The sequence below is a fragment of the Nannospalax galili genome, unplaced genomic scaffold (assembly GCF_000622305.1).
Source record: "Nannospalax galili isolate Female #2095 unplaced genomic scaffold, S.galili_v1.0 scaffold3, whole genome shotgun sequence".
NCBI lineage: Eukaryota > Metazoa > Chordata > Mammalia > Rodentia > Spalacidae > Nannospalax > Nannospalax galili.
In genome coordinates, this window is record NW_008351466.1 from 3,674,687 (window position 1) to 3,687,245 (window position 12,559).

At 47.9% G+C, this 12,559-nt stretch overlaps 1 protein-coding gene across 1 annotated transcript in view; it reads left to right on the top strand.

Moving 5' to 3' along the window:
* Nucleotides 1–9,911: 9,911 nt before the first annotated feature.
* The window catches only part of LOC115066822, a gene marked incomplete at both ends in the record, with an annotated part of 13,227 nt that continues 10,579 nt past the window's right edge, over nucleotides 9,912–12,559 (top strand). Inside the window, 2 exon segments of the mRNA XM_029553654.1 lie at nucleotides 9,912–12,197; nucleotides 12,471–12,558. Coding sequence (XP_029409514.1) covers nucleotides 9,912–12,197; nucleotides 12,471–12,558 — 2,374 coding nt within the window.

Sequence of the window (12,559 nt, forward strand, 5' to 3'; positions counted from 1 at the left end):
GTGTTTTCTTTGTAAAACTTTTTATGGCAACTTACATACAATTATGTCCTGACCCTTTATATAAGCAGAGTGATAGTACAAATTTAACACATTGAACAGTGATGCAATCATTCATTCTAATATTTGTAAAAAAAAAAAAAAAAAAGACATCAATTGACCAGTTAATGAATCAGAGTAGGGTCAGTTATCACATTTCCTTTTCAGGTCTCATTATCTTCCCTTAATTTGCAATATATTCTTTACCTTTGATAGAAAATACAATATGTTTTTCATTTACCTCAAATTAAAATCTTTCTGCCCACTCTTCTGCAATGAAGACTGAGCCTTGGGAATGAGAAGTTTGGTATAATTGTACTATTCAAAGATAAGCCTTCCACAGCCTCTTATTCTCTGCATATTGGCTTTTGATTTATGTGTGATAATTTTACATACTGCAAAATTGCTGAATATGTGTATTAGCTCATGTAGTTTTTTGGTAGGAACTTTATGGTTTTTTATGTATAGAATCATATAATCTGCAATTAAGCATTTTAACTTCTTACTTTCCAGTATGTATTCCCTTTATCTCCTTAATTTTTCTTGTTGCACTAGCTAAGACTTTAAGTTCTATACCAAAAAGGAATGGAGGGAGTGAATATTTATGTCTTGTTCTTCCTTTTAGTGGGAATGCTTTGTATTTTTCTCCATTTAATATAATATTGACTATGAGCTTGTGTTGGTCGCTCTGACAGGTACGGCACAGGGGGAGAGGCCAGGACCACCCTGGGTCCCTCTCTTAGGGGCTGAACAGGATGGTGAGTGTCGGCAACTCAAAAACCACACTGAGTCGGGAGTCTTGTCGAGGCAGGAACTCACTTTATTGCATCAGGCGTCAACTTATATAGTTTAAGCAAAAGGGGTGTGGAAAAGGGGGTGGGTATAGGAATGTGTCATCTGGGGTGAAGACTATGGGCCACTCGGAATTTATTACACCAGTTGTTACTGGGCAGAGGCAATCTTAGGGCACTGCTGAGTCACCTCCACACGGAAGTGACAGGCCAGAGACAGGTCGCTAAACTTTAGCCTGGCTTAGGAAATTATATTAGGCCTCATTTTCCTCCATGCCATGTGTATGAGGGTCCCGAAGGCCCAACATATTCCTTTTGTTTTTGTTGTGAGGGCAGAGAAACATAAACCCGTCTTAGGTTGTCTTTCCTTTGGAGATCTTACCCATCACTGGGGGCTATGACTATTACTCTCCATGGCACCTCTCCATGCCCTGTCTTAGGTAGCCTCTCCTCAGGTTCTGAAGTTGCCCATCCTTGGGTATCCATGATTACCCTCGTAGCCCCTGTCTTAGGTTTATCAGTCTGGGAGGGTCTTACCCGTCATCGGCTACATGGAGGGCAGGGGTTGGGCAATCATACAAGGATGGCAAATCGTAAGAGCCTGGCTCCTGATCAGTGAGCCTGTGATAATGAACCTCAACCTGAAGTAACTTGATTTCCTCTATTCTCTGGTGAACAAATCTCGTAAATTTGTTAAATATTCAGGGCCTGACAGTAAGGATAAGGAGAAGTGTGAGGCAGGGGCAAAGTAGTGGGAGGAGGGAGGGCAAGAGACCATGTAAGCCGGTCCAGAGGGGGTTTTCTTGAAACTCTCATCTTTTTTTTTTTTAGATCTTTTTGGAGTTTTTTAATCTTATCCTGGATGATCCCAGATCTATTGGCATAAAAGCAGCATTTTTCCTGTAAAATAAACAGATGCCTCCACTTTTGGCCGTTAGTAGATTTATTTTTTTTTTTATTTTGTAACATCATATCAGCCTGTGGAAGAGCTCCAGTAACCAGCCAGATCTTGATTTAAGTAGGCCAGTGTCCTGCCTTGGGTTAGGTTGGTGTCTCTAGGAGAGAAGTGGGCAGGTGATCATATTGAACTCTTAACTTCATTAATTGTATTTGTTTTATTTTTTTATGAAATTTATAAGCCTATTAACTGCACAAGGTCCTATAGTGCAGAGAAGTATAAGGATTATGAGAGGTCCCACCAGAGTAGAAATAAGGGTAGTGAGCCATGGTGAGGCAGTGAACCATTGTTGGTACCAGGACTCCTGTTCTCACTGACGCCTGTTTAAGTCCTCTCTTAATTTATCAAGATTATCCATAACCACTCCTGAATTATCAGCATAGAAACAGCATTCTTCTCCAAGGGCTTTGCATACACCACCTTGCTGGAGGAACAGGAGATCGAGCCCTCTCCTGTTTTGTAAAGTTACTTGGGCTAGAGAGGAAAGTGACTCCTGGAGATACCTAATGGCTGTCTCAACTTTTTCTAGGCTAGCATCCATATTTGCCCTCATCTGTTGGAGGTCTTTTTGTGCCATTATTAAGGATGTAGCTCCAAGGGCCATCCCCCCAGCTCCAAGGCCCACACGTGTGGAAACCACAACCATGGAAAGCAATTTTCTCTTTTGTATATGTCTCTCAGGAAAGGTTGGCAAGATCGACAGGTGCGTATAATTTTCTTTAGGTCTTTGACTGCCACGTGGGGATATTTATGTCTAAGCCCTCTCCAACGGACATGGGTCAATTGATGAAATTGGGTCGCCTCAGCAACTGTGTGACACTGATGTGAAGAGGCCAGTTGATTAGCTATTTTATTTCCCTCTGACAGAAACCCCAGCAAATTTTGGTGGCCTTTAAGATGTTGGAGAAATATTGGATTTACCCTAAGTTTAAGTAGAGTATGGGCCTGAATCATCAGAGGAGATATGGCGTTGGAGTCTAATCTAATATGGGCCTCCACTACTTTGGGCAGTAAATTAACCACATACAGGCTGTCTGAGAACGGGTTGAAGGGCTCTGATATGGAGTCTAATGCCATGACAGTGGCAAAGAGTTCTTTAAACTGTGGCGACCCTTTAATCTGGTGAGAGGTTGATTTAATGGGCATGGGAGTTTGTCCTTGTTCTAGGGGCGGTAGATGACCAGAGAGGCTCCCAGACGTCCTCCATCAGTAAACACAGTTAGGAATTTAGGGTCAGGTTGAGAAAGAAAAAGTCTGGGGGGCTCCCACTCCAACCTTGAGAAAGAGCTTATCCACTTATAAGGACCATAGTGGCAGTCATCCTTGCCAAGAAATCCCTCTAGAGCCAGTCCGATCCTCTCATTGTTTTTTCGAAGCCAGGTAAAATCTGTCAATCTATAGGGAGTGATAATGGAATGGTGCTCAATACTGAACAACCGGACTGCTGTGTCCCTACCCTTGATAATGCAGCAGGCAATTTGGTTGGTCATGGAATAAACTCGAGGGGCTCCACCCACGGATAGATTAATCCATTTTATGGGCTCACCCTCTTGTGCGAGAAGAGCAGTGCACAACACACTTCCAATGAAAAGATAAAGAGACATTGGGGTGTCAGGATCGAACCTTTTTAAAGTGGCCTCATTTATGGACTGTTGGACTTTGGCTAGAATTTGATGGCACTGAGGCAGTAAAACCACTCTGGAGGTTATGTCAAGGCCCCACAAGAGATCAAATAATGGAATTAACTATTTAGAAGAGATGGGTATCCAGGGCCTCAGCCAATTAATTTTTCTAGTAATTTTTGGAGTTGGGCTAGACTATAATTGTCCTGAATGGTGAGCTGAGGCTTTATGGGGGAAACAGTGTCCATAGATAAGGTGGTACCTAGTATCTTGAAAAGAGGGATACTCTGAATTTTATTGGAGGCCACCTTAAAGTTGTTTTTTTGAAGAACAGCGAGATAGTCAGAGGTTAGTGCATGGAGATTGGAGGGCTCGGGCTTTCCAGAATTATATCATCCATATAAATATAGAATAAAACATCCAGCTGCCCCATTAGTGAGGTGAAAAAGTGGGCTAGGTAATATTGGCAAATGGGGGGACTATTGGCCATACCCTGAGGCAGGACGGTCCATTTAAATCTTAAATCCGGCCCACGAAAATTGGTTGAGGGTATGGAGAATGTATATTTTTCTGTATCGTTGGAGTGGAGGGGAATCGAGAAAAAGCAGTCCTTAATATCAATAATAGTTAAGTGGTATATCTTGGGGATTGCCGGAATCCAGGGGAGTCCCCTCTGGTGGGTCCCTAAAGGCATCATTCTCTCATTAATTTTTCTAAGATCTTGTAACAGTCTCCAGGAGCCACTGGCTTTTTTAATGATAAACACAGGAGAATTTTAGGGGCTTGTTGATGGCCTTACGTGCCCCAGATCTAATTGTTGCTTGACCAGCTGATAAAGATGTTGAAGCTTATATGAAGGGAGAGGCCACTGCTCAACCCATACAGGGTCCCCAGGTGTCCACTGAATTTGGATTACTGAGGGGCGAACAGTGGCCTTAGGATTGGGGGTGAACCTGAGAGTGTCTTTGTCTGAGGTGTTGAAAGTAGGGGTCGTCCCTATAGTTGGGGTGGCTTATCTGGCCCTCTCTGAACTGTTGTTCATATTCTTCTGTGTCTAGGAGATCATTATAGAAGGCCTTATGGTCAGTAGTGATAAAAGCCTCAGCCTCACCCAGAATGTCCTGACCTAAAAGGTTGGCAGTTAAGCCAGAGACCACAAGAGGGTGCACCTCTCCACGACTCCCCTTAGGAAATATCCAGGGTAGCCAAGTGGCAGTTTCCCATGATGTAGACTGCCTGCCCACATTCAGTAAGGATGGACCGGGCACCAAGAGCCAGGAGTGTGGGACTTCCTCCTTTCTAATCACCGTGCAGTCTTCCCCAGTGTCAATGAGAAATTTGAAGGTCTTGTTTCCTATAGTTAGGGTTAGGGCTGGCTTCAAACCAGGGATCAACAGGGCTGTCCAATGAGTCTGAACTGGCTTGTCCCCCTTATTTCACGGGGCTGGGGGTGACCCCGAGGGGAGTTTAAAGGCTCACCCTTAAGGTTAAATTTGGATTTGCAATCACGAGCCCAATGAAAGCCCTTTTTACATCTAGGGCAGGGTGTGAGATGGCCTCCCCCTCACCCCCCTGGAGGGACCAGGGGTCTCTTGGACTGGTTTGGACACTCCGCCGGAAGTGACCTTCCTGGCCACACCAAAAGCAGGTCCGCTTATGGGACATTTTGGTCTGTTGTAGGACATTGATAAGGGTTTGAAGCTCCTCCTGGTGGTGAGCCTGAAGCATAGCCACTATTGGCCTCATCTGATAAGACGCGGACCCAACATCTCACGTAGCTTTGATTTATTTGTCCATGGCCTGGCTTCTCAGCCCAGCGCAGGTTATTTTATGATCAGTGGTCATGCTGTCCCAAACCAGCGATTGGACAAACCGGTCACGCAACTCCCCTGAAGGGAACTTTCTCTGCAGGCTCTTCTGAACTGTCTATGAAGGAGGGGAGGTCCTCTGATGTCTTTTGAGTAATCCCAGATATAGGTGATTCAGTAGGTCCTTTATCTAGCTTTCTCCAGGCATCCAGACCTATGGTCCAGACCTGGTCCTGTTAGGGAGGAGCCATGGCTGCCTGCTGGGCCCCAGTGGTGAACTGATCAGCAGTGCCAGTGAGCATGCCAAAAGTAATAGGTATGGGGGGCTGGGTGTTTTGATTGCTTTCTCTGCGAATGTGGCACTCCTCATTAAAAATAGGCCAGTCATTTAAGGAAAACGGGACCCAGGAGAACTGCTTTGGCTAATTCTTTCCAGTCCTGTGGCATGTACTCCTCATGGGCCAGCCCCTCCAGAATAGCCTCTGCCCAGGGAGAGTTGGGCCCATCTTCTGCAATGGCTTTCTTTAGGTCATTAAGGTCCTGAGCCTGCCAAGGGTACCAGGCAGTAAGGTAGTTGCCCCCCAGATTAACATTGACAGGATAAAGGCTGGTTGTCCCACCCTCGGTTGCAACATTCCTCCCAAAAGGGGGAGGGGCAGAGGGAGCCCAGAACAGGTTAGTCTGAGAGTCTGCCTGAGTGGGGCCCTTGCAGGGCCAATGGGTGCTCCCAAAAGGATTGAGGGAGAGGTAGAGGAGCTCAGGACAGTCCAGTGGATCCGTATGGCCTGGGGGCCTAGGCTTTGGGCTTGGTTGCGCCTCAGGAACCGGGTCAGCAGCCTTAGCCAGGCCGGGGCCTCCACCGCTTTTGATTTTGGAGGGCGAGGCGGGAAGCAGCCTTTTAAGGCTGACACTGTGGGGAGCACTCCCAGAGGGGAGATCTCCCCTTTTTCTACCTGGGCCCGTCTGATCAACTTTTCAACTCTATCCCATGTATCCCAATCAAAGAGATTGCTCTCTGGAAACCAGGGTGTGATCTTTAGCAAGCATCCCCATGCCTGGAGAGCTTGGCTGTCTGAGAGGTCAAAGCCCCTGCTTTTGAGCAGAACCCTGAGGGAATCTAAAGAGGGGTCAAGCTTAGAACTGGACTTCCCCATAATTTATGGGGGTATACTCACCCACAGACCAATTGGCCCATCAGAAAACTTCGTGATAGGCAGCGCCTCACATGGGGCACCAATCTGTTGGTTGCTCCGACAGATATGGCACAGAGGGAGAGGCAAAGACCAGCCTGGGTCCCTCTCTTAGGGGTTGAGTGGGATGGTGAGTGTCGGCGACTCAAAAACCACACCGAGTCGGGAGTCTTGTCGAGGCAGGAACTCACTTTATTGCGTCAGGCATCAACTTATATAGTTTAAGCAAAAGGGGTGTGGAAAAGGGGGTAGGTATAGGAATGTGTCATCTGGGGCGAAGGCTGTGGGCCACTGGGAATTTATTACGCCAGTTGTTACTGGGCAGAGGCAATCTTAGATAGGGCACTGCTGAGTCACCTCCACACGGAAGTGACAGGCCAGAGACAGGTCGCTAAACTTTAGCCTGGCTTAGGAAATTATATTAGGCCTCATTTTCCTCCATGCCATGTGTATGAGGGTCCTGAAGGCCCAACATATTCCCCCTTTTGTTTTTGTTGTGAGGACCTGTGCTGTATTCTTAGATGTCTTTTGGTTGACTGTTCTTTCTTACGTGTGCTGTATCTTCTCTTAAGACTGAAGATTTTCATGGAGTATTCTCTGTAGACCTATATTCTAAGTCATTGATGGATTCAAACCAAGTCCCCCAGCCCAAAGAAAAGTTGTACAAGGAAGTAAAACGAAAAACAATTCTAACTGCTGAGAAAGAGTTGACCTTTTTGTGCACCTCGCCCAAGCTGGAAATCACCCGAGAAATCCCCCTCCCGCTTCTGCTTTTCTTGGCTTAGGAGCTGCTTGTGGTTTGTGGTTTTTGCCTTTATAAGCAGCCTGTAAGCTGAGCTTGGCGCTTCTTCTCCTTTCCGAGTGAGGTAGGAGCCCGTCTGCGCAGATGCCAATAAAATCCTCTTGCTTGTTGCATCTCCTGGTCTGGGGACTGAGTTATTGGGGTGAGGCCTCCTGTGAACGTTGGGTACCCCAAACTGGGGGGTCCAACATTTGGGGGCTTGTCCGGGATTCAGTCACCCCCAGACCCACCCCCTCAGACCAGCAGGAGGTAAGGACAGACGTCTTGTGGTTAGTTTTGGTCTTAATGTCTGTCAGTCATTTCCTGTTCTGGGAACGTTCCGTCTGAACAATTGTGCCTGTACAGGACCTGTAAATCTGTATTCTGGGAACCAGCGGGAGTGGCAGACATGTCCAGAGACCCCTGGTTGCAACACTCTGGCCTTAGTGACCAGAGTGATCTGGAGTGGGGAGGACAGCGTAGCTTTCCTCACCCCGGGAGAAGAAGGGAGATCGGCTTGGCTACTCCCCTCCCGATCTGTACTTTCAGTTTTTGAGTCAAGAAGCACGTGGTGAGGATTCTTTGTTTTGTGTTTGTCTGTGTTTGTGCTTGGGGATCCTGAAAGTGAAAATGGTGAGTGCAGTGTGTGTCTGAGCGAAAGAAGGACCGGTCCACACGAATGTGATTCAATGTGGTGTGTGTGTTTGATGGTTGTGTTAATATCTTAACAGAGGAAGGTCTGGTTTTGTATTTCTTTTCTTTTTCTTTCTATACGCTTCCTGTAAACACTTTCTGTTTTAAAGCTTCTTTCCCCTTCCCCTCCATTTGTTCTCTATATATTTCACACCTGCTTCTTCCTGCTATCTTCCACCCCTCTCCATTTTCTTTTCCGGCCACTGAAAAAGCCCCGCGGGCACGGGTAGAGCAAATAAGAGCCATAGGGCGCTCGCTGCTAAAAGACTCCCGTGAAAGCATAAGGGGGTCCCAGGCGTGAATCCCAGATAAATTCACGTCCCCCGCAGAAGAAAAACTGGGCAACGACAGGCACCCGTCCACAAGCACACCCACTGGCCATCATTGTTTAGAGTGGCATCTTCACTTCTCCCTTTTCATCTCTCTCTCTCTCTTCTGTGACCTCCACCATGGGCCAGACTCAGGCCACTCCTAAAGGTTTAGTCCTCTCTCACTTCTCGGAGGTGAAGGAGCAGGCTTTGAAATTCGGCCCTTGCATCAGGAAGGGTAAATTTGGCACTTTCTGCTCCACTGAATGGCCCACCTTTGGAGTAGGTTGGCCGACCCAGGGGTCCCTTTCCCTGGACACCATCGGCAAGGTCAAGGCTGTCATTACCCGGCCTGACCCAGAGGGCCACCTGGATCAACTCCCCTATATCCTTTTGTGGGAGAATCTGGCAGAGGATCCCCCGTCCTGGTTAGCTTGGGCTCAGCCGTTCCTACCTCCACGGGGAACCAGAGAGACTGATCAAGGGTCCCTTACCCCTTTGGCTCCCCCGAATCTCACTTCTTCCCTCCTGCCCCTTCAATCTTCCCCTGAAAAGACAAAACAAAAGCCAGTCGTCCCCGAGGACCAAGCCTCCCTAACCCTCCTTGATCCTCCGCCTCCCTATCCACCCATGCAGGCACCTCCACCCCAGGAACCTCATTCCTCTCCCGATTCTACCAAACCCGACCAATCCCCCCCTCCATCTAGCAGACTCCACCTAAGGAGGGACAGAGGGGGCCCCCTCTGATGGAACCTGGACTGCCCAGGTTTTTCCCCTCCGAACTGTAGGGGATCAGATCCAGTACTGGCCCTTTTCAGCCTCTGACTTGTATAATTGGAAAACTCACAACCCCTCTTTTTCTCAGGACCCTCAGACTCTAACTGCTTTAATAGAGTCTATCCTCCTCACCCACCAACCCACCTGGGAGGATTGTCAACAACTCCTCCAGGCACTTCTAACCACAGAGGAGAGACAGCGAGTCATCCTAGAAGCCCGGAAAAACATCCCCGGGCAGGATGGGAGACCCGCTCTGCTCCCAAATGAAATAGACTAAGGATTTCCTCTGACCAGACCCAACTGGAACCACGAGACTCTGGCCGGTAGGGAGCGTCTCCGTCTTTATATCCAGACTCTGATAGCGGGTCTCAAAGGGGCTGGAAAGTGTCCAACCAATTTGGCAAAGGTACGTGCTATAACCCGGGGGAAAATGAAACCCCTGCAGAGTTCCTAGAGTGCCTAATAGAGGGATATCAGATTTAGTAAGAGAAGCTGAAAGAATCTATAATAGATGAGAAGCATTAGAGGAAAGAGAGGACAGAATCAGAAAAGAACAGGAAGCTAGAGAAGATAAAAGAGAGAAAAAGAGAAATAAAGAATTAAGTTGAATTTTGGCCACAGTAGTCCAGGGAGCAGGACCAGGTAGGGACCTGGGAGACAAAAGGAGGCCCTGAGTAGATAAAGACCAATGTGCCTATTGCAAGGAGAGAGGACATTGGGCTCGAGAATGTCTGAAGAAGCTGAACAGACCTCAAAAGAAAACAACCCCAGTCCTGACTCTAGGGGACTAGGGCAGTAGGGGCCAGGAGCTCCCCCCTGAGCCCAGGGTAACTTTAAAGGTAGGGGGGCAATTAACTACTTTCATGGTAGACACAGGAGCCCAACACTCAGTCTTGACCACAACTGAAGGACCCATGAGTTCCAAAACAGCCTGGGTCCAAGGGGCCACCAGAGGAAAAACATACAGATGGACAACAGAAAGAAAAGTGGACCTCAGCAAGGGACAGGTCTCCCACTCGTTCTTGCTGGTCCCCAACTGCCCATATCCCCTTCTTGGGAGAGATTTACTCTCTAAGCTGGGAGCCCACATCCACTTCACCAGAAAGGGAGCCACCCTAAAAGGAAAGGATGGAGCTCCACTACAAGTATTAACCCTGCGACTGGAAGATGAACATCGGTTATATGAAGGACCGATAGTAGGAACTCCTGGTATACATGACTGGCTAATTAAAATCCCCTTGGCATGGGCCGAGACAGGAGGCCCGGGACTGGTATTCAACCAGCTTCCAATAGTGGTCACTCTAAAACCATCTGCAACCCCGGTTTCAATCAAGCAATACCCTATGAGCAGAGAGGCCCGAGAGGGAATCAAACCCCACATTCAAAGACTTTTACAAATATGCATACTCTGCCCCTGCCAGTCCCCTTGGAACACCCCGCTACTCCCTGTAAAAAAGCCAGGAACAAATGACTATCGACCAGCCCAAGACTTAAGAGAAGTCAATCGGAGAATAGAAGATATACACCCCACTGTTCCAAATCCCTACAATCTCCTGAGTTCCTTGCCTCCCAGTCACAGGTGGTATACTGTACTTGACCTGAAGGATGCGTTTTTCTGCCTAAGGCTGAGCCCGGTTAGCCAGCCCATCTTCGCTTTTGAATGGAAGGACCCTGAAGCTGGAATATTGGGGCAACTAACCTGGACACGACTTCCCCAAGGATTCAAGAACTCCCCTACTCTGTTTCATGAAGCTCTACATCGTGATTTGGCTGACTTTCGGGTAAGAAACCCACAGATTATGCTCCTCTAATATGTGGACGACCTCCTCTTGGTGGCCGAGACAGAAGCTGGCTGTCTACAAGGTACGGAGGCTCTCCTATTGAGACTGGGGGAACTTGAATACCGGGCCTCGGCAAAGAAAGCCCAGATCTGCCTACAGCAGGTGAACTATTTGGGCTACCGGTTGGAGGGAGGGCAATGTTGGCTAATGGAAAGCAGGAAACAGGCGGTAGCCTCTATCCCTCCACCAACCTCAGCCAGAGTACTCAGAGAGTTCTTGGGAAGCACAGGATTCTGTAGATTATGGTTACTGGGTTTTGCTGAAATAGCGGCTCCTCTATATCCTTTAACAAAGAACAGGACCCCTTTCGTCTGGGCAGAAGAACACCAGAGAGCTTTTGACAAAATAAAAAGAGCGCTGCTGACGGCTCCAGCTCTAGGATTGCCAGACTTGGCAAAACCTTTCATCTTATATGTAGATGAAAATAAAGGGATGACAAAAGGGGTCCTTACTCAGACTTTGGGACCCTGGAAAAGGCCAGTGGCTTATCTCTCAAAGAGACTGGACAATGTGGCCGCTGGCTGTCCCCCATGCTTGAGAATCATGGCGACAATAGCATCCCTGGTAAAAGACTCAGACAAACTCACCATGGGTCAGCCACTGACTATTATAACACCACTTGTGGTGGGGTCCATCATTAGACAGCCCCCTGACAGATGGCTGTCAAATGCCAGGGTGACCAATTACCAGGCACTACTATTAAATCCAGAAAAGATCAAGTTTGGTAGCCCTGCCACCTTAAAACCCGCCACGCTGCTACCAGCCCCCGAGAAAGGCACTGAGATTCCCCATGACTGCCAGCAAATAGTTGTGGAGACGCATGGGACTAGGGAAGACCTCACCGACCAGCCCCTAACAGATGCAGATGCCACTTGGTATATGGATGGGAGCAGCTTTCTACGAGACGGTAAGCGTAAGGCGGGGGTGGCAGTGGTTGATGGGGAAAGGATAATCTGGGCCCAAGCCCTGCTGGCCGGAACATTGGCCCAATGGGCTGAATTAGAAGCCCTAACCCAGGCCCTAAAATTAGCAGAGGGCAAAAAGGTCAACATTTACACCGACAGCCGCTATGCGTTTGCCACGGCTCATGTACATGGAGAAATTTACCGGAGGCGGGGGCTCCTCACCTCGGCAGGCAAAGACATTAAAAACAAGGAAACAATAGTGGCCCTTCTACAAGCTTTGTACTTACCTGAAAAGGTCAGCATTATCCATTGCCCTGGACATCAGCGAGACCAGGGGCCGATTGCTCGGGGCAATTGGATGGCAGATGAAACTGCGTGTCAGGTAGCAGAAGGCACCTGCATTCTCTACGCCCAATCATCACCGGAGGCTGAGAACGCGGAGGAACCAGAAAAAGATCTCTTCATTTATTCCGAACAAGACCTAAGAGTAGCCCAAGAGTTGGGCGCAATAATGGATCCTGAAACTAAAATGTGGAGATATCAGGATCGAATCATACTGCCCCGAAAGGCGGCCCTTGAGCTAATCTCCCAACTCCACCAGTGGACGCACTTAGGACACAAGAAACTAAAAACACTACTAGAAAGAGAAGAACAATTCTATTACTTCCCGGACCTTAACCAGCTAGTTCAGAAGGTAGTAGGAGATTGTGTCTCATGTTCCCTGGTAAATGCTTCCAGATCAAAGGTCCCATCTGGCAAGAGAGAAAGAGGGACACGACCAGGGACTAATTGGGAGGTAGATTTTACTGAGGTCCTCCCAGGAAAATATGGTTATAAATATCTCCTAGT